The 26762-nt window shown below is 50.3% G+C and overlaps 2 protein-coding genes across 4 annotated transcripts in view; both read right to left on the reverse strand.

Annotated features, from left to right (window-relative positions):
* The window catches only part of STAB1 (stabilin 1), a gene marked incomplete at both ends in the record, with an annotated part of 34215 nt that extends 24971 nt beyond the window's left edge, over positions 1 to 9244 (reverse strand). For both annotated transcript variants that reach the window (XM_080715905.1, XM_080715904.1), the window contains 8 exons: positions 29 to 225; positions 447 to 557; positions 790 to 885; positions 1249 to 1318; positions 1382 to 1467; positions 1709 to 1824; positions 2117 to 2253; positions 9164 to 9244. In XM_080715905.1, the coding sequence (XP_080572031.1) occupies positions 29 to 225; positions 447 to 557; positions 790 to 885; positions 1249 to 1318; positions 1382 to 1467; positions 1709 to 1824; positions 2117 to 2253; positions 9164 to 9244 (894 nt within the window). The remainder of the gene's footprint in view (positions 1 to 28; positions 226 to 446; positions 558 to 789; positions 886 to 1248; positions 1319 to 1381; positions 1468 to 1708; positions 1825 to 2116; positions 2254 to 9163) is intronic.
* A 14231-nt stretch (positions 9245 to 23475) lies between these two features.
* The window catches only part of NISCH (nischarin), a gene marked incomplete at both ends in the record, with an annotated part of 41812 nt that continues 38525 nt past the window's right edge, over positions 23476 to 26762 (reverse strand). Inside the window, 5 exons of one of the 2 annotated variants that reach the window (XM_080715278.1) lie at positions 23476 to 24086; positions 24427 to 24588; positions 25067 to 25195; positions 25626 to 25782; positions 26157 to 26544. In XM_080715278.1, coding sequence (XP_080571404.1) covers positions 23476 to 24086; positions 24427 to 24588; positions 25067 to 25195; positions 25626 to 25782; positions 26157 to 26544 — 1447 coding nt within the window. Of the gene's footprint in view, positions 24087 to 24426; positions 24589 to 25066; positions 25196 to 25625; positions 25783 to 26156; positions 26551 to 26762 lie in introns of both variants that reach the window. The other variant, XM_080715277.1, reaches the window with a different exon arrangement.

Here is a 26762-nt window from a genome sequence, read left to right on the forward strand (position 1 = left end):
CTTGTGGGGCAGGAGAGGCCTGGCTCACCTTGCCTGGCTTCTGGTACACACACAAAGTGGAGTTGCCCGGGCAGCCGCCATTGTTGGAGGTGCAGGGGTCCTTGGGCAGACACACCTTCCCATCCCCGTAGTAGTTCTCGGGGCATTGGCACCGAGCCAGTCCTTCGGGACTCGCTGAGCACTGTGCCAGCAGGGCGCAGGGTGATGGCCGGCAGGGGTTGGGGGCTGTCAGGGCAGAGATAACCTAGTGAGCTGAGTACCCAGTGGCCCCATCTCCTTCACAGCTTCCATTGCAATGGTCAGCGCTGGAGTGGGTGGGTCGACCTAGGCCTTGGGAGCAGGCGCTTTGCCCAGGTGGGACAGTTCCCCCTTCCTGTAATTGGCTGAATTGCACTTTATAATATGAGAGGATGCGCTTCTAGTCTCTACCCTAGGCATGGACTCACCCAGGCATGCCCTGCCCTGTGGGGTGTAGCCGGGCAGGCACCTGCAGGTAGGGTCCTCCACGGAGCACTGGGAGTTTGGGGGGCAGTTCAGGGCTTGGCAGACCTGTAGCTCTGAGTAGAGAGAAGAGAGCACTGTGACAGCCCCGAGACCCTATTCCTCCCCAGCATAGGGACCAAGTTACTCTGTCCAACTGGCCATGTGACCCTGAGCAGGAACCTGCCCTCTCTGGGTCTGCAGACAGTGGAGGTCCCATATGCTACCCCTTCTCTCCCGCCAGGCTGCATCCCATGTTCAGGCCACAGAGACCCTGCTGTCCCAGGCTACCCCAGCAGCACAGCTCACCTTGGTCACAGTGGGGGCCCCCGTATCCAGCGAAGCAGAGGCAGCTTCCGTTCCCCAGTGGGCCATGGCTGCACACGCCGTGCACACAGCTGCACACTGGGAGGGAGGCACCGGGACAGGTGGGACCTCAGCCTCGCCAAGGCATGTACACGATGAGGCTCCTGCCTTTTGTGTGCTTAGAACTCAGCTCTGGCAGGCATAACATAACCTCTAAGGTGCAGATCTGGGATCCCCAGGAATCCGGGACTGCAGAGCTGGCACTTGGCCCAGCCTGATACCAAAAGGGGGCTTCTTGGAGGAGGTCTTCCAAGAACAGCATGTACAGGGCCCGGGGAACAAGGAAGCAAAATGTGTGTCCCTGGAGGGGAACCGCAGGGCTGGGGCTGGAAGGGAAGCTGGGCACAGGTGAGGGGCCATGCCTCCGGCCCCTTGTGGACTCTAGAGCCCTGCAAGCCTTACCTGACTGGCAGTCGGGCCCATACTGGTGGGGGTCCTGGCAGTCCTGGCAGGCTGAGCCGCTGAAGTTTTCCTGGTGGATGCACCATGTCAGCGTGGCCCCTCCAAAACCCACCCACCCCTTCCCGGTTCTTACCTGGCACACACAGGTCCCGTTTCCAGCCATACCATCCAGGCAGGTCCCGTGGCCATTGCATGGGTTTTCAGCACCCCCGGGGCACTCTGTGGATCCCCCCAGAACTCAGCTCTGCCCTCAGAAGCCTCCATTTTCCCCTGGCCCAGCAGCTCAGGCCAGCCCCAGACTCAATCCCTTCCCAGGACAGCCAGGGCTGGGCGGCGGGGGGGGGTCACCCGGGAGGCTCTCAGCAAGTATTCACAAGTGAACAAGTTGTAGGGGAACACGGGCAGCTCCTGCGGAATGGGGGGTGCAGGCTGGGCAGGTGGGGCAAGGTGGACCCCATACCATAGCACTCGGACCCCCAGTAACCAGGGCAGCAGGCCTTCTGTACCAAGTCCTTCCAGCACTCCCGGCTGCAGCCGCCCATGGACAGCAAAGAGGCCCCCAGCTGCACCTCATAGCTGGGGACAGAAGTGGGCAGAGTGGTGAGAGGGTCTCCCATCTGCATCCTCCTCGCACAGGACAGGGAGGTGCACACCACCTCTCCTCTCTTTGCCTAGCCTAGAGCTGAGGACAGGGCCCGGCACATAGTAGGTGCTGAATAAACACCAGCTGCTTCTCTCTCTCTGCCTGTCTCTACCTCCCTGTAGGGCACACAGATGGGTGGATAAGTGAACCCCTGTATTCCTTCTGCAGCCTGGGGGCCCACTCCCTGGGATGCTGCTGGAAGTGGGCAGTGACGGCAGTTCATACCGGCAGTCCTGGAATATCTTGTCTGGGAAGTACCGAAGCCAGCCTGAGGGGCAGGTTCGCTTCTTGATGGCAGCGCATGGTGTGCAGGGTACGTGAGTGACAAGCTTGGTCTTCACGTCACATCGTTTCGACCGCACCTGGTCCGTGGGCAGAGCGTGTAGTGAAGGGCCTGGAACCTGTGCCCAGTCCTGGATCGGTGCTGACTGCAGCAAGGCCCAGCACACCCCCAGGCTTCGGTTTCCTTTCTACTCAGTGGGAATGCAGAGAAGACAGAGAAGGCCCAGAAACTTCCCTGGAATGATCGCTTTTTTCTGGTGATGAAGATTGAACCCAGGAGCATTCTCCCTCTGAGCTCCACCCCAGCCCTTTTAATTTTTTTAAATATTTATTTATGTATTTATTTAATTTTTGTAGTATTGGGGGTGGAATCCAGAGGCTCTCTACCTCCGGGCTATACTCCCAGACCCATTTTCTATTTTATTTGGAAACAGGGTCTCACTAAGTTGCTGAGAGCCTCACTAAGTAGCTGAGGCTGGCTTCGAACCTCTGCGATCCTCCTGTCTCAGCCTCCCAAGCGTGGAGATTACAAGGGTGCGCCACCATGCCCGGCCTTATTTATTTATTTATTTATTTATTTATTTATTTATTTATTTTTTAAATTTTGAAATAGGGTCTTACTGGATTGCTGAGGCTGTCCTTGAACCTGTAATCCTCTTAGCCTTCCAACTACTAGAATCACAGGTGTCCACCGCCACGCCTGGCTGCTGCCATGATTATTAATGCCATGGCCTGAGCGTGTCCCCAGCCCAGAAGCCCCTGAGTGTATGCATTCCAAGGTGAGGAGAATATTTTCCATTTTGTTTCACCTCAGGCATTCCCATGAAAACTGAAGCCTGGTGTGGTGGCCCTTGTCCAGAGTCACCCGGGGACAGGGTGAGAATCAGGAACTGGGACCCAGACTCATAGCCTGGTATTTTTTTTTTCTCTCTCTCTGGTATCAGAGATTAAACCCAGGGACATTCTGTCTCTGAGCTATATTCCTGTCCTATCTTATTATATTTTTATTTTTTGTGTGGTACTGGGGATTGAATCCAGGGGCATTTTACCTCTGAGTTATATCCCTAGCCCTATTTTATTTTTATTTTTAAAATTTTATTTATTTATTTATTTATTTATTTATTTATTTATTTATTATCTTTTGGTGGTACTGGGGTTGGAACCCAGAGGCTCTCTACCTCCGGGCTATACTCCCAGACCTATTTTATATTTTATTTGGAAACAGGGTCTCACGAAGTTGCTGAGAGCCTCACTAAGTAGCTGAGGCTGGCTTCGAACCTGCACGATCCTCCTGTCTCAGCCTCCCAAGCGCAGGGATTACAAGTGTGCACCACCATGCCCAGCACTTATTTTTATTTTTGAAACAGAGTCTTGCTAGGTTGGTGAGTCTCACTACTGCTGAGGCTGTACTCGAACATGAATTCTCCTGTCTAAGCCTCCTAAGTATTGAGATTACAGGTGTGTATCATCATACCTGGCTCACTCGGTCCTTTTTATTTCTAACTTCTTTATGTGTGTGTGTGGTACTAGGGATTGAACTCAGAGGCATTCTACTTTTGAGCTACACCCCCAGCCCGATTTTCTTATTTGAAAAAAGGGTCTCACTAGGTTGATGAGAGTCTCACCACTTGCTGAGGCAGTCTTCCAACTTGCAATCCTCTTGTCTCAGTCTCCCAAGTACTGGGATTACAGACATGTGCTACCACACCCAGCTTGATTTCTTATTTTGAGAAAGGGTCTTGATTAGTTGACCAGGCTGGCCTAGAGCTTGTGATTATCCTGTCTCAGCCTCCCTCATTGCTGTGATTACAGCCATGTGTCACTATGCCCAGCCTAGCACTCATTTTTGCCTTTTATTTAAAAATAAGCAATAAACCGGGCGTGTGGCACACACTTGTAATCCCAGCGCTTGGGAGGCTAAGACAGGAGGATCGCACAGGTTCGAAGCCAGACTCAGCTACTTAGTGAGGCTCTCAGCAACTTAGTGAGACCCTGTTTCCAAATAAAGTATAAAATGAGTCTGGGAGTATAACCCGGAGGTAGAAAGCCCTAGGTTTCACCCCCAGTACCACAAAAAAATATAAAAAGTAAAAAACTAGCCAGGTGTGGTGGCGCACACTTGTAATCCCAGCATTCAGGAGGCAGAGATGGGAGGATTGCGGTTTGTGGACAGCCTCAGCTACTACTTACTGAGGCCCTTTGCAAACAGTGAGATCCTGTTTTAAACATAAAAAAACTAAAAAATAGGGCTGGGGGTGTAGCTCAGAGGTAGAATACCCCGTGTTCCATTCCAACTACCACAAATAAATACACACATATATACACTCATACATACAACATACATACATACATATATACATACATACAAAATATGACAGGGCCCATACTGTTTGGAAGAGCATGACACTCGGCCCTCAATGGTGGGCACGGGGGGGGCAGCTTTCGGCCACGCACCGGGGTACTAGTCCTACTCCCAGCATGCCATGCACTGAGTGTCTCCCCACATTGCTGCCCACTGAGCTCAAGGTCTCTCTTCCCTGCCCTGAGGTCAGAGACTAAGAGCTCCAGACCCAAGAGGCTGCGCTGCATGCGTGCGGCAGTGTGGGGGCCTGTGTATGTGTGGGAGCAGAAGGGCTCCCCAAACCCTGACTTCAGGCCTGGCCATGGCTCCACCACAGGGAAGAACCCAGGCCCAGGTGATGACAGGCAATGCCCACTACCAAGGGAACACAAAGAGCCGGGGCAGGGACCTGAGTTGCAGGTACATTGGCTGGGAGGGTGCTAAGGCTGCGAGTGGGAAGGAGCACGTGACCACATGTGGCTGGAGGAGTGGCTGGAGCGGAGAGCGGAGGGGCCGTGGCCGGCCGACACCAGGTCAGGAGGTATGAAGGGGTCATGGCCCTACTGTCCCATTCACTGGTCTTCCACAGCTCCTGGGAGTCTATGGCTGGGGCTACTTTTATGGGCTATACATGGCAGTAAGCAGTGGAATCTAAGCTCATGTTGTGAGAGGGGCAGAGGAAAGGCGCATTTTGTTTGTTTGTTCTTGGGTTTTGGTGGTGCTGGGGACTGACCCCAGGACATTGCACATGCTGGGTAAGTGCAGTACCACTGAGCTACACTCCTGGTGGAAGGGGCTTGAGGATGGCCTAGAGAAGTTGAGATGTTCTCATCTTGGAAAATGCTGAGCACACTGTGGTCTAAAGTGGGTGAGCTGAGAATACTCCTTTCCTAGAACAAATTACAGATGTGTGGCTTCTGACAGCCAGAGAAAAGGAGAAATAGTGCCCCTGACACTTTGTTCTGAGGAGCACAAAGGGCCCAGGGACTTTCTGCCACTGTGATTTGGCCTTCTCTGCTCCTGCCTCTGTGGTCTACAGAAAGGGAAGTTGCTCAGAGCGGCCTCAGCAGCCAGCTTTGGGGCTAGAATCCTGTGGTCTCGCTCCTGAATGCTCGTCTGCTGAGTCAGGGAGTGACTAGAAATCGGGTAACTCCACACTGGGCAGCTGCTGGCTCAGGACAGAGGTTTGGCAGGTAGTAGGCTCCCCTCAGGGCCACCAGTCCAGCTGGGCAGAGTTGCCAGCATGGTTGCCATTTTGGGTGGGACCAGTGCTCAGAGGCACGTTGATCAAGCCCAGGTGAGGGCTCAGGGGAAGAGCATGGTGGTGGCACACACTTATCATTTCAGCCCTTGGGAGGCTGAGACAGGAGGATTGCAGGTTCAAGGCCAGCCTCAGTAACTCAGCAAGACCCTGTTTTTTTTTTTTTTTTGTTTGTTTGTTTTGTTTTTAAAGCCAGTCATGGTGACACATGCTTGTAATCCCAGTACTTGGGAGCCAGAGACATGCGGCCACCCTCAGCTACTACTTAGTGAGGCCCTTTGCAACTCAGTGAGACCTTGTTTCAAAAAAAATAAAATAATAATAAAAAATATATAGGGCTGGGGATATAGCTCAAATGTAGAATGCCCCTGGGTTCCAGCCCCAGTACTGCAAAAGTGGTAGTGCATGCTTGTAATCACAGCACTGGGAGGCTGAGATAGGAGGATCACACAGGTTTGAAGCCAGCTTCAGCTACTTAGTGAGGCTCTCAGCAACTTAGTGAGACCCTGTTTCCAAATAAATTATAAAATAGGGCTAGGGGTGTAGCCCTGAGGTAGAATGCTTCTGGGTTCCATCCCCAGTACAAAAAAAAAAAAAAAAGCAAAAAACCAAAAACAAACAACAACGGTAAAATAGGACTGGGGTGTAGCCCGGAGGTAGAATGCCCCTAGATGCAATCCTCAGTACCACTCACTCAGTAATGTCCTGAGGGGGCAGAGACGGCGCTGGGTGAAGGAGACTACCAGAGTCTAGGAGGAAGCTGTGGCTTTGTCAGGGTTTGAGAAGTAGCATATTACTTTCTGTCAATATGAATTTGCCTGTGGGAGAGGCCTTATATAAGTGAGAACATGCAATATTTGTCTATTTTTGTTTGTCTTATTTCTCTTAGCATGTTTTCAAGATTCATCCATTTTGTACTGCATTTCAAGATTTCACTTATTTTCTAAGGTGAAATAATATTCTACTCTATGTATATAACATACATCGATAATAAGTCAGTTGCCAAATCAGCTCCTCTCCAGGGACCACACCCAAGGCCTTCAGTTCAGCTGGGGCCGCAATACTGCTGCTGCACTGCAGGGCAAGCAGAGCTAGACCACAGCCTGGGCGATGAATCAGATTCCCCTCTTCCTGGGCCACCTCAGGACCCACAGAGCCAGAGTGGGCACGCTGCCCCCGCTGCTCCATGCAGAGTGGAGGCGGCAATGTCTGCTTCCCACACAGGTGCTGCTGGGGGAAGCCGAGGAGACATGAGATATCAAGGCGGGCTGGGCATGGTGGCACCCCTACGATCCCCGCACTGGGGAGGCCGAGACGGAAGGATCACAGCTGCAAGGCAAGTTTCAACAACTCAGCAAGGCCCTCAGCAAGCTGGTGAGACCCTGTTTCAAAATAAAAAAGGGCTGGCAGCATAGCTCAGAGGCTTCACTACCCCGGGTTTAATCCACAGTACAATAAGCAAACAAACAAACCTGTTGACGAAAAGGTAGAGTCATTTCCCCAAGCTGGGACTGAGCTCCTTGGAGACTTTCTGGGGCTGAGTGCCCAGAATCCAAGCTTCTCAGGGAGGAAGGGCTCTCTAAACGGCTTCTCCTGATCACAGACCCGACGGGGAGAAACAGGACTGGGTTTTGGCCAACACCTCTCTCCCAACCCTGGTTTAGGCCCTCTGGCTCAGGCCCAGACCCCGTAGGTAGAAGCTTCTGGGTGGACAGGGGCAGAGACCCCACTGGCAGGAAGCCGGCCCTGCCTCTGCTGCGGGACTTGCCTTTGCTGCCATGTGACCCAGCGGATGTTCCTTCTCCTCGGGTCTCTTGTGCTACACAGGGTGCGGGAAGGGCGAGTAGCCGTGAGCATGGAATGAGATCCGAGCCCCGGTTTCCTTACTCACAAGGAATCCACACCCTCTTTGCTGGACCAGTCTGGCTGAGCCCCAGCCTCAGGATTGCAGGCTCAGGGGTGCTTAGAACTACAGACCTCTAACCAAGGAAAAAAAATCTCTAACCTGAGGTCTCTCAGTGACCTCTGTCCTCATTGCCCAGAACATGAGGAGGTGACAAGCTCTGTGGAGTTCCTCTGGATTGTACACATGGGGAAACTGAGGCAGGGAGAAGGCTCCACAGAGCCCTGCAACCCTTAGCTCTTCCATCACTCTGCTCGTCCCGTCCTGGCCTGAGCCTGACACCACTGAGGCCCCTCTACTGGCCACCACCTGAGGGAGTTCCTCTGGATTGTACACATGGGGAAACTGAGGCAGGGAGAAGGCTCCACAGAGCCCTGCAACCCTTAGCTCTTCCATCACTCTGCTCGTCCCGTCCTGGCCTGAGCCTGACACCACTGAGGCCCCTCTACTGGCCACCACCTGAGGGACCAGAAGAACTGCAAGATAAAGTGCGCTCCGTGGCTGGGGGTGGGTCCCTGAGCTCGGCCCCTAGCAGTGGATTTTGCATAGGCATTCCCTGCTCTGGACCTCAGCCTGCCCATTAGCATCACAGGGACAGTGGCGACAGCCCCAAGAAGAAGATGCCCTTGGTCGCACAGGGGAAGTTCCATCCCTGGCAACTGATCCTGGCCAGGGGACTCCATCTCCGTACTCAGAGAGCGAGGCTCCTCCCAAAGCAGCAGTACCTTCCCTACTGTGAGTCCTTGGGGGACCTGCAGATAGGATTGCCACCTGGCAGCGGCAGGCCTCACGGGCCATTGCAGCCACACACCAAGCTCCAGGCTGCTCTCCAGCAAGGCTGGGTGGGGAACGGCAGCCCTCATCCAGAGCCCGGCTCTGGACTGGGAATGGTCTGTCTTGTCACCCCGGGCCTTGGCTTCCTCACTAGAGCAGGACACACTGCCCAGAGGTTGTAAGGACGTGGGGTTGTTTCCGGCACTGACTGTGGCAGCTTGGGAGCCTAGGACATCATCTGGCTACTGATGACCCAGCAGCACCACGGGTAAGCAACTCAGGCAGTCTGGGGTGAGCGCACACACACTCCACTGGAGTTTCTCAGCCTGTGGGTTCCACAGGGCTCGTGATGATCATGCCTCCAATTCCCAGGTGAGGGCTGCCCAGAGACCTGGGTCTCAGTGTGGGCAGGGAGGACAGGTGTCCCCCTCGTTCATGGCTGGGAACCCCGGGATGGCTGCCTAATCACATGGCTGGCTAACCACAGAGGAGGGCAGGCCAATGCTCCCCGGCACCAGGTGACCCAGACCCAGCTCAACTGAGGAAATGGCAGAAGAGCCCTGAAAACTGGTCCTGCACAGAGGCCAGCCAAGCACCACCTGCTCCGTATGAAGCCAGACCTGAACCCCATCTGCCCGCTGTCGCTCCCCACATTCACCACTGGCCAGCTCGGCCTGGGGACCATGAACCCCACAGCCAGCTCACACTCACCTTCTGCCCCCTGATGACGCTGGAGCCTGCGAGGCAGAAGGCCAGGGCACAGAGCAGGAGGAGGGCCCGGGGCTCCGCCATGGCTGGCGGTGTTTGGCGGGCACAGTGTCCAGAGCAGACCTTGTAGCCTCCGGCAGCTGGAGAATGAGCTCCAAGAGGCAGGCACGGGGCGGGGAGGTGGGATGGACGACGGGGCGGGCAGTTGCCTTAAAAGCGCCCCCGCCAGCTCACCCCAACAGGATCCCTCCAGGATTTCCTCCTGTGTATCAGCAGCCTGCAGGCGGAAGGGAAGGTGCTGGCCACTGACCTCTGCTTGGATGGCGTGGGCTGTTTAGGGTTTCCTGGTCCAGGACCCTCTCCTGAAGCAAATTCAAATACAAATGTAACAACTCCCACCCTATCTGACAAGCCCAGCATTTTTATTCAGAGCCTCTGAGATTCTGGTCACTGGAAGGTAGCGGAGCCCCTGGAAAAGCGTCTGCCCCTGCCTTGACCTTTCTAACTGCCAGAAGTGGGCTCCCTGCCAGGCAGCAGACTAGCTGAGCAAAACCGCATCCTCTCTCACCAGCCGCAGACACTCCACCAGTTGGTCCTGCCAACCTGCGCTGAGATAGGTGGCTCTCTGAAAAAGAGAAAAGAGACTCTGGGTAAATGGAGACCCAGAACTAGGAGCCCCTTAAGTTAGATGAACAAAACACTCAGCATAGCCACAGGCGTGGTGGCACAAGCTTAAATTCCAGTACTTGGGAGGCTGAGATAGGAGGATTGGAGGTTCATGGCCAGCCTCAGCAGTTTAGTAAGACTCTCAGCAACTTAGCAACTCCCCGTTTCAAAATAAAAAATATAATAGGGGGTATATCTCAGAGGTAGAATGCTCCAGGGTTTGATCCTCAGTATCACAAAACAACAACAACAAAAATCCCACAAAGCCCAGAGTGGTGGTGCAAGTATATAATCCCAGACCTGGGAGGCTGAGACAGGAGGATCAAAGGTTTGCCACCACTCTCAGCTACTTAGTGAGGCTCAAAATAAAGAAAGAGCCGGGCGTGGTGGCACACGCTTGTTATCCCAGCATTTGGGAGGCTGAGACAGGAGGACTGAGACAGCATCAACTATTTAGTGAGGCCCTTTGCAACTCCGTGAGACCCTGTTTTAAAAGAAAGAATAAGAAATAGAGCTGGCTTTGACTCCAGTGACATTCAAATTGATTATGTTTTAGTTGATCTGGTGCAAGCATATGCTGAGCATTTTGTTTCGTTTGTGGGGGAAAAATTTTTCAGTATCAGTTCACGGACAGCCTCAGCTACTACTTAGTGAGGCTCTGCAACTCAGTGAGACCCTGTTTCAAAAAATAAAGAATAGCCGGGTGTGGTGGTGCATGTTTGTAATTCCAGTATGTGGGAGGCTGAGATAGGAGGCTCATGCATGTTCAAAGCCAGCCTCAGCAACTTAGTGAGGCTATCAGTAACTTAATGAGACCCTGTTTCCAAATAAAATATATATAGGTCTGGGAGTATGGCCTGGAGGTAGAAAGCCCCTGGGTTCCATCCTCAGTACCACACACCAAAACAAACAAACAAACAAACAAACAAACAAACAAATAACAAAGAACCCGCTGGGCTCAGTTGAAGTCCCAATGCCCCTTGGACAATAGGACTCAACGGCTCTGTCTAGTCATATTCCCCTAGTGGCCAGCAGAGGACTGTAAACTGAGGCACTTTTGTGAATTTAAGTGATTTTCTTTTCTCTTAGCTTTGCCTCTTTTTCTTTTATGATATTGGGGATTAGACTCGGGAATTCTACCTCTGAGCTACACTCTCAGCCCTATTTTATTTTTTGCTTTGAAACAAGGTCTCATTATGTTGCCGAGAATCTCAATACATTGCCAAGGGTGTCCTTGAACCTGTGATCCTCCTGTCTCAGCCTCCCAAGTACTGAGATTAAAGGGGTGTGGCACCATGACTAGTTTAGTTTTGCCTTTTGACTACATTGGCAGTTTTCTACAAGCCTCTGCACCCCTGTTTCCCCTTGCTCTCCGCCAGAGGCTCCTACATCCCTAGGAAATTAGTTGTTTATAAAGTCACCAAATATAAGAGGTACTTGCTCCCTTTAACAAAAATCAAATTGGACAAAAGTATCATGGGAATGCCCATAGATACACAGTGGCCTCTCAAACAACACTTCAGGGCAGCGTACTGTGTCCCTGGGTCAGATGGGACTAAGGCTGTTCTGGGGATGTCACTAAAAGGTCTGATCCAAGCCGGGCGTGGGGGCGCACGCTTGTGATCCCCGCGCTTGGGAGGCTGAGACAGGAGGCTCGCGCAGGTTCGAAGCCAGCCTCAGCTACTTAGTGAGACTCTGTTTCCAAATAAAGTATAAAAAAAATAGGTCTGGGAGTATATCCCGGAGGTAGAAAGCCTCTGGTTCCACCTCCAGTACCACACATATACAAAAAAGGTCTGATCCACTGACATCCTAAGCTGTTTTTCTTGTCTAGTTAGACAGGAAAGTTTTCCCATGACATGTGTTGGAGCAATCCAGATCTGACCTAAAAACATTAGAGAACCTAGCTCCATGAAGCAGCACATCTTACATTCCAGACACGCAATGGTGTCTCCTTCAGCTCATTTTCTTGTACCTACTTTTTCCTCCTCTTCCTTTTGTCAGCGCATGTCTCACCTTCCTTCCTAAGACTCTGCAAATATAAGCCTACCCTTCCTTCCTTCCTTCTCCTTCTCTTTTGTCCCCCTGGTACTGGAAATTTAATACAAGGGCATTCAACCTCTGAGCTACACCACCACCCAGCCCCCCCCCCCTTTTTTTTTTTCGGTACTTGGGATAGAACCCAGGGGCATCCTACCTCCAAGCTACACGCCCAGGCCTATTTTTATTCTTTCTTTCTTTCTTTCTTTCTTTCTTTCTTTCTTTCTTTCTTTCTTCTTCTTTCTTCTTTCTTTCATGGGTCTGAGGATGGAACCCAGGGGCATTTGACTTCTGAGCTACAACTCCTGTCCTTTTATTAAAAAATTCTTTTATTGTGAAACAGGGTCTCACTAAGTAGCTGAGGCTGTCTGTGAACCACGATCCTCCGGTCTCAGCCTCCCAAGTGCTGGGATTACAAGTGTGAGCCACCATGCCCGGCTTATTCTTTATTTTAAAACAGGGTCTCACTGAGTTGCAAAGGGCCTCACTAAATAGCTGAGGCTGTCCGCGAACCGCGATCCTCCCGGATGCTGAGATCACAAGTCTGTGCCTCCACGCCGGTTTGTCTCTTTTGTAACGTTGCTTGGTCACAATACAAACTGGGACATAGAGAAACTTGGCCTAAAAATGGAACTTTGCGTCAACATAATACTTCAGTTTGACCTATTTTGTAAACAAGAGAAAAATGGACTTATATCTCATGTTCAGGTTTTTATCACACTATACTAAGACTTAGAGCTTAAAAACTCACGTAAAATGTGCTATGCTCAGCCGGGCGTGGTGGTGCACGCTTGTAATCTCAGCATTTGGGAGCCTGAGACAGGAGGATCGTGGTACGTGGACAGCCTCAGCTACTCAGTGAGGCCCTTTGCAACTCAGTGAGAACCTGTTTCAAAAATAAACGACTAATAGCCAGGCATTGTGGCACACGCTTGTAATCCCAGCGTTCGGGAGGCTGAGACAGGAGGATCGCGGTTTGTGGACAGCCTCAGCTACTTAGTGAGGCCCTTTGCAACTCAGTGAGACCCTGTTTCAAAATAAAGAATAAAAAATAGGGCTGGGGGTGTAGCTCGGAGGTCGAATGCCCCTGGGTTCCATCCCCAGTACCGCAAAAAAAAAAAAAAAAAAAAAAAAAGCTATGTTCATGTTGTTTATTTCAGTAAAAAAGTTAGAAGAAGCTGGGTGTGATGACATATGCCTGTAATCTCAGTACTTGGGAGGCTGAGACAGGAGATGGCAAGTTTTCAGCCAGCCTCAGCAATTTAGCAAGGGCCTCACTAATTTAGTGAGACCTTGTTTCAAAATAAAAAATAAGCTGGGCATGGTGGCGCACACTTGTAATCCCCGCGCTTGGGAGGCAGAGACAGGAGGATGGCGCAGGTTCGAAGCCAGCCTTGCTGGCTTAATAGACCCTGTTTCCAAATAAAAAAATATAAAATAGGTCTGGGAGTGTAGCCCTGAGGTAGAAGGGTTTCCAGGAACCCCAGTATCACCAAAAATAAAGAAAGAAAGAAAGAAAGAAAGAAAGAAAGAAAGAAAGAAAGAAAGAAAGAAAGAAAGGCAGGCTGGGCTGTAGCTCAGAGGTAAAATTTCCCTGGGTTCAATCCCTAGAAACACACACACACACATGCACGCATGCACGTGCACGCACACACACACACACACACACACACACACACACACACACATAGAACAAATCAGATGCTATGGAGGATGTGCCTTTCAGGGCTCCAAGCTGACCTTTTCCATGACAATCTACACAAGCAGCTCAGACAGCAGATCAAACAGAGCCTTTAGAGAATCCTTCTTTGAGCCCTGGATATGACTTTTCAGAGTCTTAAACTCTGTCATCCTTGGCAGCCCCCACTAGCACACCTTTATACCCCTTTATTTTTTACCCCTTTATTGCCCTTTATACCCCCTTACCAGGAAAATCCAGCATGGCCGGCCTTATCCAAAGCAAAGTGTCTTATCATGCAAGAACTACATCTTCAAAAACGTTCCTCCTTAAGCCAGGTGTGATGCACACTTGTAATCCTAGTACTTGGGAGGTTGAGTTAGGAGGATCGTAGGTTCTAGGCCAGCCCCAGCTACTACTTAGTGAGGCCCTCTGCAATTTAGCGAGACCCTGTTTCAAAATACAGAATAAAAAAAATGGGGATGGGGATAGAGCTTGGTGGTGGAATGCCCCTGGGATGCCCCTGGTACTGAGGATGACCCTCAGTACCGCAACAACAACAACAAAAATTTCTGCTTCATGAAATAACAAGAGAATCGGGAATTGTCAAAATTCTATTTGCTTTTTCCATGATTTTCTTTTTGGTAGTAGGGATTGAACCCAGGGTCTTTCTATCTCTGAGCTGCACCCCCAGCCCTATTTCATTTGTAAACAGGGTCTAACTAAGTTGCTAATACTGGCTGTGAACCTGTGGTCCTCCTATCTCACCTTACAGACATGTGCCACCATGTCTGGCTCCAAGACCAAATTAACTCAGTAAAAACAAAAATTAGGTTCTCTGAAGACCCCAGTAAGTTCACTGATAAATTAATTTGAGTTGATCTCCATGTAATTTTACCCTCTTGTATCCCTGGGTTGCAGCCTGAGCCTACTGGATTGAAATCAGTGTTAGAGGGTTAAACTAAATCTGTGGGTACCATGGTGTTTCCCCAACCAGAACCCAAACTGGCTATAGCAGGAATGAAGTGGGGAACTTGAAAAACAAAATCCAAATTTCTTATTGAACAGAAATATGTTTGAGGGTTTTTTTCCCTCTCGGGGACCCCCTCCCCTTTGGGGAGCTTCTCTCTCTCTCTCTCTCTCTCTTTCTCTCGAGTGCGCACATGCAGGTCAAGTTAGCCTTGAGAGAAGGTGGAGTATAACGGACAGCACGTGGCCCAGGCTGCTCTCAGGTAATGACCTGAGGGCCTCTGCTGGACATTAAGGCCGACCAGACCCCTAGGGGTGACCAGCACCTCTTTTCTGGCTGATCGCGTGGACTCTGGAAAAAAGCAGCCTGTAATTGAAGGCACTTGGCTATACTCGGGTAGTGACCTGAAGACAGCTACTGGACCCCAGAGTTCCGACAGCCCCTTTGGGGTATTCAGCCATCTCTCCTTATTCCCTGCTGCTTCCAATAAACCATTTACTCCCCTTAAAAAAAAAAAAAGAAGTATGTTTGACAGAAGCATGAAAAAAGTCTATGTGAGCAAACCAGTAATTATGATAAAATCTGAAGTCTTTCAGGAAAAGGATGAAAATCCTGCCTTAGACCTTAGGAAGGTTCTTTGTTGTTGTTAGTAGAGGTTGATCCCAAGACATTCTACATCCAAGCTATATTCCTAGCTATATATATATATATATATATATATATATATATATATATTTTTTTTTTTTTTTTTTTTTTTTAGAGTCTGGGGATGGAACGTAGAGGCATTTGACCTCTGAGCTACACCCCCTGCCCAATTTTTTATTCTTTATTTTGAAACAGGGTCCCACTGAGTTGCGAAGGGCCTCACTAATTAGCTGAGGCTGTCTGCCAACCGCAATCCTCCAGTCTCAGCCTCCCGAATGCTGGGATTACAAGCGTGCGCCACCACGCCCGGCTAGCCCTTTATATTTTGAATCAAGGTACTGCTAAATTGCTGAAGCTGGCCTCAAACCTGTGATCCTGTCTCAGCCTCCCAACTACTGGGATTAAATACATATGCCACTATACCCAGCTAAGAAGGCTTTTTTTTTTTTTTTTTTTTTCGGAACTAGGGATGGAACCCATGGATATTTTACCTTTGAGCTCCATTCCCAGCCCTATTTTTTATTTATTTATGTTTTTCTTTTGTGGTACTGGGGATAGAACCCAGGGGCATTCTCTGAGTGACACTGAAAATTGTATTTTTTTTATTCTTTATTTTGAAACAGGGTCTCACTGAGTTGCAAAGGGCCTCACTAAGTAGCTGAGGCTATCCACGAGCTGCGGTTCTCCTGTCTCAGCCTCCCAAATGCTGAGATTACAAGTGTGCACCACCACGCCCAGCTATTTATTTAATTTTTGAGGTACTAGAGATGGAACTCAGGAGCAGTCTACCTCTGAGCTACACCCCCAGTCCTATTTTCTCTTCTTTTATTTTTGAAACAGAATCTCACTGAATTAAGAAGGGCCTTACTAAGTAGCTGAGGCTGGTGCAAATCTAAGATCCTCCTGTCTAGCCTCCCAAGTACTGGGATTACAAGCATGCATCACCAAGCTAAGCCTTATTTTTTTTATTTTGAAACAGAGTCTCACTAAGTTGCTAAGGGTCTCGTTAAGTTGCCAAAACTGACCTAAAACCTGCAATCCTCTCGTCTGAGCCTACTGAGTACTGGGATAACAGGCATGAGCCGCCACACCCAGCTTGGCATTTTTCAATAACAAGGATGAAAGGAGAAAAAAAAATACATAGGGTCTGGGAGAAAAAACTGGGGACCAGAGAGATAGCTTTGGGGGAAAAAACCTACCTCCCTAAAAACCTGTCCCCTCAGAGGGATCTCTGGCTCCTTTTGGTAAAAAGGCTGACTATAACAGTTGCAGAAAGCCAAGTGCAGAGCAAGATAGCCAAAGAAAGGTCTTTGCCCCTCTATAAAGGGAGAAATCACTGAAATCTAGAATGTTCCAACTCCAAAGGGAGGAAGGGCTGTAAGCTTCAGTGATGCCTGCCTTGGAGAAAGGCCTCCTCACAAAGCTGCTTTAGCCAGCTGCAAATACCATTTTTATTTTTATTATTTTTTTTATGTGGTACTGAGGATGGAACCCTTCTACCTCTGGGCTACACTCCCAGACCTATTTTTATATTTTTTACTTGGAAACAGGCCTCGCTGGCTTCGAACCTGTGTGATCATCCTGTTTCCGCCTCCCAAGCGCGGGGATCACAAGCATGCACCACCACGCCTGGCTGCAAATACCAATTTTTAAAACATTTATTTTATTTTAGCCTCCCGCACTTGGAGGCTGAGACAGGGGGATCGCACAGGTTTGAAGCCAGCCGCAGCTACTTAGTGAGGCTCTCAGCAACTTAGTGAGACCTTGTTTCCAAATAGAATATAAAAAAAATAGGTCTGGCCAGGCGTGGTGGCACACGCTTGTAATCCCCGCGCTTGGGAGGCGGAGACAGGAGGATCGCGCAGGTTCGAAGCCAGCCGTGCTGGCGTAAGAGACCCTGTTTCAAAAATATAAAAAGGTCTGGGAGTGTAGCCCGGAGGAAGAAGGGCTTCCAGGAACCCCAGTACCACCAAAAAAAAAAAAAAAAAATAGGTCTGGGAATGTAGCCCGGAGGTAGAAAGCCTCTGGGTTCCACCCCCAGTACCACAAAAAAAAAAAAAAAAAAAAAAAAAAATATATATATATATATATATATACACACACACACATATACACATACACATATACATATATACATATATATGTGTATATATATTATTTTTCCCAGGAACTCAGGGGCATTCTACCTCTGAGCTACACCCCCAGCCCTATTTTTTATTCTTTATTTTGAAACGGGCTCTCACTGAGTTGCAAAGGGCCTAAGTAGCTGAGGCTGGCTGTAAACTGCTATCCTTCTGTCTCAGCCTCCTAAAAGCTAGGATTACAAGCGTGTGCCACCAAGTGCAAATACCACTTGATGTAGAAGTTACATTTATTTATTTATTTATTTATTTACTTACTTACTTATTTATTTTTGCGTGTCTGGGGATGGAACCCAGGGGCATTCCTCCAAGCTACACCCTCTGCCCTATTTTTTATTATTTATTTTTTGAAACAGGGTCTCACTAAGTTGCAGAGGCCTCACTAAATAGCTGAGGCTGTCTGCGAACCATGATCCTCCGGTCTCAGCTTCCGGAATGCTGGGATTACAAGCGTGCGCCACCACGCCTGGCTATGATTATGATGATGACGATGATGACGATGATGATTATTTTGCGGTACCGGGGATGGAACCCAGGGGCATTGTATCTCCAAGCTCCATCTCCAGCTCTATTTTTTAGTCTTTTTAAAATTTTTGAAATGGTCTCACTGAGTTGTAAAGGGCCTCACTAAGTAGCTGAGGCGGTCTGCGAACCGGATCTTCTGGTCTCCGCCTCCTGAATGCTGGGATTATAAACGTGCGTCACCACGCCTGGCTGGAAGTTAAGATTATTAATTGTCTTTTGAACACTGGCTAAATTCCCTGCCTCAAGGACTTCTTTTTCTTTTATTTTTTCGTTAGTGAGGCCCTTTGCAATTCAGTAAGGCCCTGTTTCAAAATAGGGAATAAAAAATATGGCTGGGGGTGTTTCTCTGAGGTAGAATGCCCCTGGGTTCCATCCCCAGTACCGCAAATAAGTAAATAAGTAAATAAGTAAATAAATAAATAGCTGTCTAGAGGAGGAAGGAGGGGTCTGTGCCCTGGCAAACATGTCATGTTGCTTCTGCATCAATATCATGGGATAAATAGAAACCAGTTCCAATACGATTTTAGTAAAGGGAAGCTGGGCATGGTGGCACACACCTAAAATCCCAGCACTTGGGAGGCTGAGACAAGAGGAATACAGGCTCAAGACCAGCCACAACAACTTACTGAGCCTCTCAGCAACTTGACAAGACTCTCAACAACCCAGCAAGACCCTGTTTCAAAATAAAAAGAAATTTAAAAGGGCTGGGGGTGTAGCTCAGAGATAGAATACCTCTGGTTTCAAACCTAGTTACCACATACAAAAAGATTTTAGAAAAGAATACCTGGCTAAAATTATATTTCCTGAAAGCATAAAAATTACTTGAGACATAGCTGGGTGTGGTGGCACTTGCCTGTAATACTAGTACTTGGGAGGCTGAGACAGGAGGATTGTAGGTTCAGCAACTTAGTGAGATACTGTTTCACTATTTTTATTTAATAAAAAAAAAGGTGAGACATGAGGATCGCAGTTTGTGGACAGCCTCAGCTACTTAGTGAGGCCCTCCGCAACTTAGTGAGACCCTGTTTCAAAAGAAAAAATAGGGCAAGCCGGGCATGGTGGCGCACGCTTGTAATCCCAGTATTTGGGAGGCTGAGACCGGATCGCGGTTCGCAGACGGCCTTAGCTACTTAATGAGGCCCTCTGCAACTTAGTGAGACCCTGTTTCAAATTAAAGAATAAAAACTAGGGCAGGGGGTGTAGCTCGGAGGTCAAATGCCCCTGCGTTCCATACCCAAACCCACAAAAAAATAGACAAATATTAAAAAAAAAAAAAAAAGTGTAGCTGAGGGGTAGAGTGCCTCTGGGTCTCTGGGTTTAGACCCTAGTACCAATATAAAAATAAATAAAATACAAATACTTGGGACACAATCAAGTCTTATCTACCCAATACAACTTTTTATTATTTATTTATTTATTTGCAGTGCTAGGGATTGAACCCAAGGGCATTCTACCTCTGAGCTCCACCCAGCCCAATTTTTTCTTTATTTTATTTAACTTTTTTTTTTTTTTTTTTTTTTTTTTTGGTGGTACTGGGGTTCCTGGAAGCCCTTCTACCTCTGGTATACACTCCCACGGGCTACACTCCCAGACCTATTTTTTAACATTTTTATGTGGAAACAGAGTCTCTTAAGCCAGCGAGGCTGGCTCCGAACCAGCGCGATCCTCCTGTCTCCGCCTCCCAAGCGCAGGGATTACAAGCGTGCGCCACCACGCCCGGCATTAATTTATTTTGTGTGGTACTGGGAATGGAACCCTAGGTCTTTCTACTCCTGGACTACACTCCCAGACCTATTTTACTTTATTTTTTATTTTTATTGTTTTTTTTTTTTTTGGTGGTACTGGGGTTCCTGGAAACCCTTCTACCTCTGGGCTACACTCCCAGACCTATTTTATATTATATATATATATATATATATATATATATATATATATATATATATATATATATATATATATATATTGGAAACAGGGTCTCTTAAACCAGCAAGAGCAAGGCTGGCTTCAAACCAGTGCGATCCTCCTGTCTCCGCCTCCCAAGCATGGGGATTACAAGCATGCACCACCAAGCCCGGCTTTCTTTTTCTTCTTTTATTATTATTATTATTATTATTATTATTATTATTAATTTATTTTTTGGTGGTACTGGCGGTGGAACCCAGAGGCTTTCTACCTCCGGGCTCTACTCCCAGACCTATTTTATATTTTATTTTGGAAACAGGGTCTCACTAAGTTGCTGAGAGCCTCACTAAGTAGCTGAGGCTGGCTTTGAACCTGTGCGATCCTCCTGTCTCAGCCTCTCAAACTCTGGGATTACAAGAGTGCACCACCACGCCCAGCTTTTCTTTATTTTTAAACAGGGACTCACTAAGTTGCAGAGATCCTCACTAAGTAGCAGAGGTTGGCTGCGAACCTGCGATCTTCCCATCTCGGCCTCCCACTGGGATTACAAACATGCGCTACTACACTCAGCTTCCAGGACCTTGAGGAATGATACTTTTTACTATTCTGTTTTTGTTCTTTTTAACCTTCTTGTAAAATTTAACTAAAAGATGATGTACTCTCATGGATTCCAGTTAGTCTCTCCTGTTAAACAACAACCTCACCCTTGTCTGGATCAGGCAGGGAATGACTCCCTGCTCTGGGTATGTAGGGACTACAGACCAATCATCCTGATGCTGCTTAAGAAGAGACCAAAGTCTCAGGGGTGGAGGCGAGATAAGAGGATTCTCAGAGAGAGAGAGACCTTTGGTAAATGGGACCCAGGACTGTGAGCAGCGCAGTTGTGCTTGCCCTTGGAGTCAGCTGAAACCAGATTACCCTTGCAAAAGATCAAGGAGAGCAACAGCAAAATAACCAATTTTAATGTTGCCAAAAACGTATACAATGTGTCCACAACTGATTTATGGCTAAATTGCTTGACCAAGAAGAAACATTCAGAAGTCTAAATATCAAATGATTAACATGGGATTCTCTTTTCAAAGATGCAATCCTGGAAACTTGTATTTCTTCCCAGGAAAATCAAGTATAAAACGGAAAGCTCAAGCTTGGGTGTGTCACTCTTCTCCTCTGAGAGGCAAGGGGCTCTCACACTCTGTCTTTGGGGTATGCAACCCTTTAATAAATCTTTGCTTGTGTCTTGATTTTGACACCATTTTAGTGGTATAGATCAAGAACTTGCTGAGTTGAAATCCCACGGCCTCCTTGACCCATCCAGTGACACCTCCACCCCAACACCCCATGCCTTATGTACCCCTCCCTTCAGCAGCACCCCATCCCTCTCCATGCCTGCGGAGCGCCTCTCCCACCCTCTGTGCAACTGCTGCAGACATGCGGCTTTTCTACTCCTTGAACATGAGCTCCCCTGCTCACCGTTACCCGTTACCCGGAGTGTCACATATCAGCTCCTTCTCAAAGATAGTCTCAGATCAAAGGTGGTAATGTGTAGACAGCCACTGTGTGTGTGTGTGTGTGTGTGTGTGTGTGTGAGAGAGAGAGAGAGAGAGAGAGAGAGAGAGAGAGAGAGAGAGAGAGAGAGAGAGATAGAGATAGAGATAGAGATAGATAGATAGATACTGGGGATGGAACTCAGGGCATTTTATCTCCGAGCTATACTCCCAGCCCCATTTTATTCTTTATTTTGAAACAGGGCCTCACAAGTTGCTGAGGCTGCCCACGAACTTGTGATCCTCCTGTGTCAGCCTCCTAAGTATTGGGATTACAAGAGTGCACCACCAGGCGCATCTTTAGCTATCGGTTTAGACTAAGCTCTGTCACTATGCCCAATAGACCAGACCAATATGGAGTTCAATCCTGGTCCTGAGTGTCAGTTAATTATAGGAGGCTTTGTAAATAACTGGCCAATTATGTTCTAACAACTTAAGATTGTCTACCTTGCATCTGTTTTGTACTTTTTTTGTGTGGCACCGGGAATTGAACCCAGGGGCATCCTACCTCTAAACTACAACCCCAACCCTATTTTAATTTTGAAACAGGGTCTCACTAAGTTGTGAAAGGCCCAAGTAGCTGGGGCTGGCTGCAAGCCCATGACATTCCTGTCTTGGCCTCTCAAGGCCTGGGATTATAAGCACACGCTACCACGCCTTGACTTTGCTTGTTTTCAACAAATGCTGCCTGATAGTGTTGTTGGCTGGAGTTCTTAGAATTTGTTCTGATTCTTTGAGGTGCCCAATTTAAGAATTGTTTTATTTGCACCAATAAACTCTGCTAGATTTAATTCATCTAGGTTTTTCCTTTTGTGTGTCTGTGTGCATGAGTTGCTGGGGATTGAACCTGGGGCTCCTGGGCCCCAGGGCCCTTGTGTATGAGCTGAAGTATCCCCAGCTCCAGGGTTTTCCACCAGCCAAGAGCTTCCCTGAATCTAGGCTGCAGGTTGCCCCATACCTGCTTTCACCTTCCTAACAGTGGCCACCAGCCGGCTCTGGCATATTCGCTTTGCGCCCCCTCTCCCCCAAGGATGCCTGTGGGACATGAGGGGTGGTGCCAGACTGATACTGAGTGGATACTGGGGTTTCTTTGAGACCACTCCATGCACTACCTTCTTCCCCGTTAGGTGAGAAGCGCTGGGGAGCAAGGGCGATGCTCAGTGGTGAGAATGGGGAGGAAGGCTGGGGCACAGCGAGTGGTTCTACTTCAGTGGGGCTCCTCAGTGTGGCCCCCATCTGACACAGTACAGACGGGGGCCCTTTCCTACTGTCCACCTCCCCGGCTGTCACTCAAAGGCCACCCTGGTGAGGCCCTGGGGCTCACCTCACCACAGGACACAGCATCAGGTGGCAGGACCTAGGGGCAGAGCAGCCGGAGGAGCTGGTGGAGGGGCAGAAGGCTGGTGTGTCGGGTGCCTCGGAGTTCCATGGACTCTTCTCATTTGCCCTCGGGTCCTGGTGTAGCCACAGTCCAGCAGGTCCCTGTCCAGAGAGGTCCCCTCGCACCTCCCCTGCCTCTGTAAGCACCTGGCCCTTGGAAGGCTGCTCTCTCCCTCACCCACGCCTTACCTGCATGCCTTCAAGGCACCCTCTCCCTCATGCAAACCACGGTAAGCCGGAACCCCAGTGACCTTGACTCAGAAGACCCAGACTGTCAAACTGCTTTATTGGAATAGACAAAATAGGCAACAGAAATCACATTTGGTGCTGGCAGCTCTAGGTCCCCTGCCCCCACCCACTAGCCCCAAGGCCTGGGGGACTCCTTCCCCCATGGGGCTCCCAACTTGTGTGGACCAGGGGAGGCTTCCACTTTGAAAGCCTGCCTGGGTGGGGGCTTCCAATGTGCACTCTGCCACCAGCTTCACCATCAGCAGCAAAAGGCTCACAATGACAGCAACAGCAAAAGGGCAGGACCCGACACTGCAGGACGCCAGGCGCCACACATCAACAATGGGACACACACACTCACACTCACGAGGGCCAGGCACACCACAGGGCTCAGGGCACACGGACACCTGGAGGGCCTGGCTTCCTCACTCCTGCACCAGGAAGAATGAACTCAACACAGTTACGTTCCCTGCAGGGACAGTCAAATTAAGGTACCAAAAGGGAGGGGAGAAACATTTTTAAAAGGACAAAGAGCGCCTGCTTTCCTGCTCTGAGCGGGCACCTAGGCCGACGCGGCAGGGGCTGGCGTGGCTGAGCTAGCCAGTGAGCTCCACAGGCAGCTCCCGGCCACACAGGGACTCCCACTGGCGGGCCAGCAACGCCATGAGCTTCTCTCGGCTCTCAGCGCTGGGGACAAACACCTGCCACTGGACCTCATGGCCCTGGCCGGCTTTGTCAGGGCCACCTGCCACCTCCCCGAAGTGGTCTAGGGTGACGCTACCCATGAGGTCATGACCTTGCACATCATCAAAGACAAGGGTGAGGGCTTGTGGGTAGGGCTGGTAGCCCATGAGCACACGGTCCAGGTCCCGGACACGACGGCCGTCATCTAGCCGGTACCTGTCTCTCTGTGGTGGCTCTTTGGCAAACTCAGGCAACGGGTAGTGGACGTAGTCTTCATCCAGAAGAAAGATTTCGGCACTGGTAAGCAGGAGTGTCTTGGGGCGAAGTGGGCCCTTGCAGCGACCAGGAGGTGGTGTGCCCACCTGAAAGGCTTGGACATAGAGCAGGATGCTGGGCGCCGGCACTTTTTCCAGGTCGGCTGTCTTCTGGGACACAATGAATGTCAGGTCCCCAACCTCTTCCTCGCTGGGGTAGGTGAACTTGACACGGCTTGAGTGAATCAGCTCGTAGTTCTCCATCTTCCCTGCAGAGAGAGATGCTACCAGGGCTATACCTAGAACTGGTCTGTAGTGGGCTGAAACCACCATTGTCCCTAAGCCTGCCAGACACCACATGGGAGGCAGGCGAGGGTGCTCCAAGCCCATAGGCTCAGACAAGGTCCCCGCGCCAGCAGTCCAGGGCCAACACTTGAGAAGTGTCTGCTGGATGGCCAAGGAATTGCCCCTCATAGAAGTTGGGCATGGAAAAACCCCACATAACACCCCTGGCCAGGCAAGAGAGAAAGAAAAAGCCAGAGGTAGGGAGGACTCTAGGGCCTAATGTCCACCCAAACACCAGTCTGCAATCCAAGATGGATGGGGTACCTGTAGTCTTGTTCCCAAACTCAGAATAGAAATCCTTATCGATGGGTTCAGGTGAAGGTGTACGTTCCAGAGAGGAGAGCACAGTCATGAGGTGCTGGAGGAAGCAGTGTGTCAGGTAGCTGTCCCGTGTCAAGCATGTTACCACCTGTGATGGGCAGGAGCCTGCACGAGAACGGGCTGTTCAGGGCCACAGGCCACCATTTCCCGCCAGGTCTGTGCCCCAGAAAGTTAGGGTTAAGAGGGCCCCCATGGGAGACCATCATGGGACCTGGGGAGGCAGCCATTTCTCAGGCAGGAAAAGCTGAGACATTTTTCTGGAAGGGGATACAAAGGCATGAGGGAAAGAGCTTAGTTTTCTCTCTTCAGGAAGTTGTGAGTCAGAAACATCCTGCCCAGGCCCAGGGCCACTCTGCCTGTCTGGATTGAGGTTGGCTGCACACCCCGCCTCCCACTCTGAGCCCTGGGGCGAGTCCTGCCTGCAACCTCAGCAGTTCCTGGAGCTGCTTCCTCTCGCCTGGCTGGCTGACTTGTAAGCAGAGATAACTCTGCCTGTGATAATGTACCCACATGCAGTCCACTGGTGACCCTGGCCTTCACCCGAAACGGAACAAACCCCAGCCCAGTGAGTGACCTCACTCACCCGTCAGGCGGAAATACTGGTCGAAAAGGCCAACGTTGACTGACTGCAGGTCACTGAGTTTGAGCACAAAGCACTGGGAGATGTGGAAAGGACTGTTGTTGTAGTCAGTGTTTTTCTGATGCCAGAAATCTGTGATGGAGAGGAAGGGGCTGAGGGTGGCAGCAGGCAAACACAGGGCGCAGTGTGTGACAGGCCCAGCAGGAACTGGGTCCCCTTGGCAAGGAGCCCCACCACCTTAACACACAAAGCTTTGCATGCAACTCCATCTGGGGCTGAGTTTTGTCCAGCTCAGTGGAGGCACCAAGCCACTAGCTAAGGCTCCCACTGAGGTGCCGAGGGACAGAGGCTACCTAATCCCCGCTTCCTGCCCTCATGGCCTGTTCACAAGCACTCGCTGGCCTGGCCTGGCATGATAACATCTGGCCTCTGGTCCTCATGATGGCTCCAGAGGGAAGAGCCATTGCCATCACTTCCTCAGACAAGAGGCTCAGTCCAATGTATTCAGGGGCGCCGCCTGAGGCCTGCTCTAAGCTCCCAAGCAGTAGGACCCAGTGCCAACCTTGCAGAGGTTCTGAGAAGTAGCGGCGGAGCCCGTCATGCAGAACAAAGTACACAGCCTTGGTGGAGAGCAGCACGCAGGCGGTCACCTCCAGCGCCGGGGTCTGGTAGAACACCACTGACGACCACAGGAGGTGCCTCAGCTCCTCATTCTCAACCTGGACACAGATGGGCTGGGTGTGGGCCTGGAGCAGGCAGGGCCGCAGCTTCCCCCTCCTAGACCATGCCAGAGAACACCTCCTCTGCCCTCCTCCTGCCACTTCTGTCATTCCCATCACTGCGGGGGCCTGCACACCCAGGACAAGCCCACAGCCTGCATGGGGAGAGGCGGAAAATTCACCTCATTGTGGTAATTACAACTCGGAGTGTGAGAAGGTGTGCCTGGGCCCGAGGCTGCACAGGAGAGGCCGGGGAAGGACAGCTCAGGTCCTCCCAGCAGCTAAAACAGAACTACAGACTGCTCGGGGCCACAGCAGAGCCCACACCTCTCCATACAAGTGCCGGGTGGCAAGACGGGCACCTGGGCTGCTACCTCAGCGATGCTGCTGTGGAAGAGCTCAATGACGGCACTCCCGGGCAGGCTGGCGATGTGCTGGAGCGACGGGCAGACAGGCAAGTGTGAGGGGAGCTGATTCTCCTCCGAGGTGGACTGGATCAGGTGCTCATTCGGGTACTGGGTGGGGGCCTCAGCTTGTGCAAGGGCCTCTGCTGGGGCTGGAGCTGGGGTCTCTTCTGGGACCTCTTCTGGGACCAAAGCTGGAGCTGGGTCCTCTGCCAGGGCTGCAGCTGGAGCAGGGGCCTCTGCTGGCATCTTTGGTGGGTCTGGAAGTGAGGCTGCCACTGGCACTGAAGCTGCGACCTCTGCTGGGGCTGGGTCTGGGGCCGCTGCCTCTGCCCTCTCCTGGGGACGCTGGTCACCGCTGTATCTCCCAATCCCCCCAAAAGTACAACATTAATACACAGAGATTCACATCATGTCACAACCTCAGCGCAAGGTATGCACATGCCTATTCTGGAGTCGCCAGGGATCTCATCAGATAGAAGCAGAGGAGGAGCCAGGCGTGGTGGTGCACGCTTCCAGCGCTTGGGAGGCTGAGATAGGAGGATCGCACAGGTTCAAAGCCAGCCTCAGCAACTG

The sequence above is a fragment of the Muscardinus avellanarius genome, assembly GCF_963383645.1.
Source record: "Muscardinus avellanarius genome assembly, chromosome: 18".
Taxonomy (NCBI): domain Eukaryota; kingdom Metazoa; phylum Chordata; class Mammalia; order Rodentia; family Gliridae; genus Muscardinus; species Muscardinus avellanarius.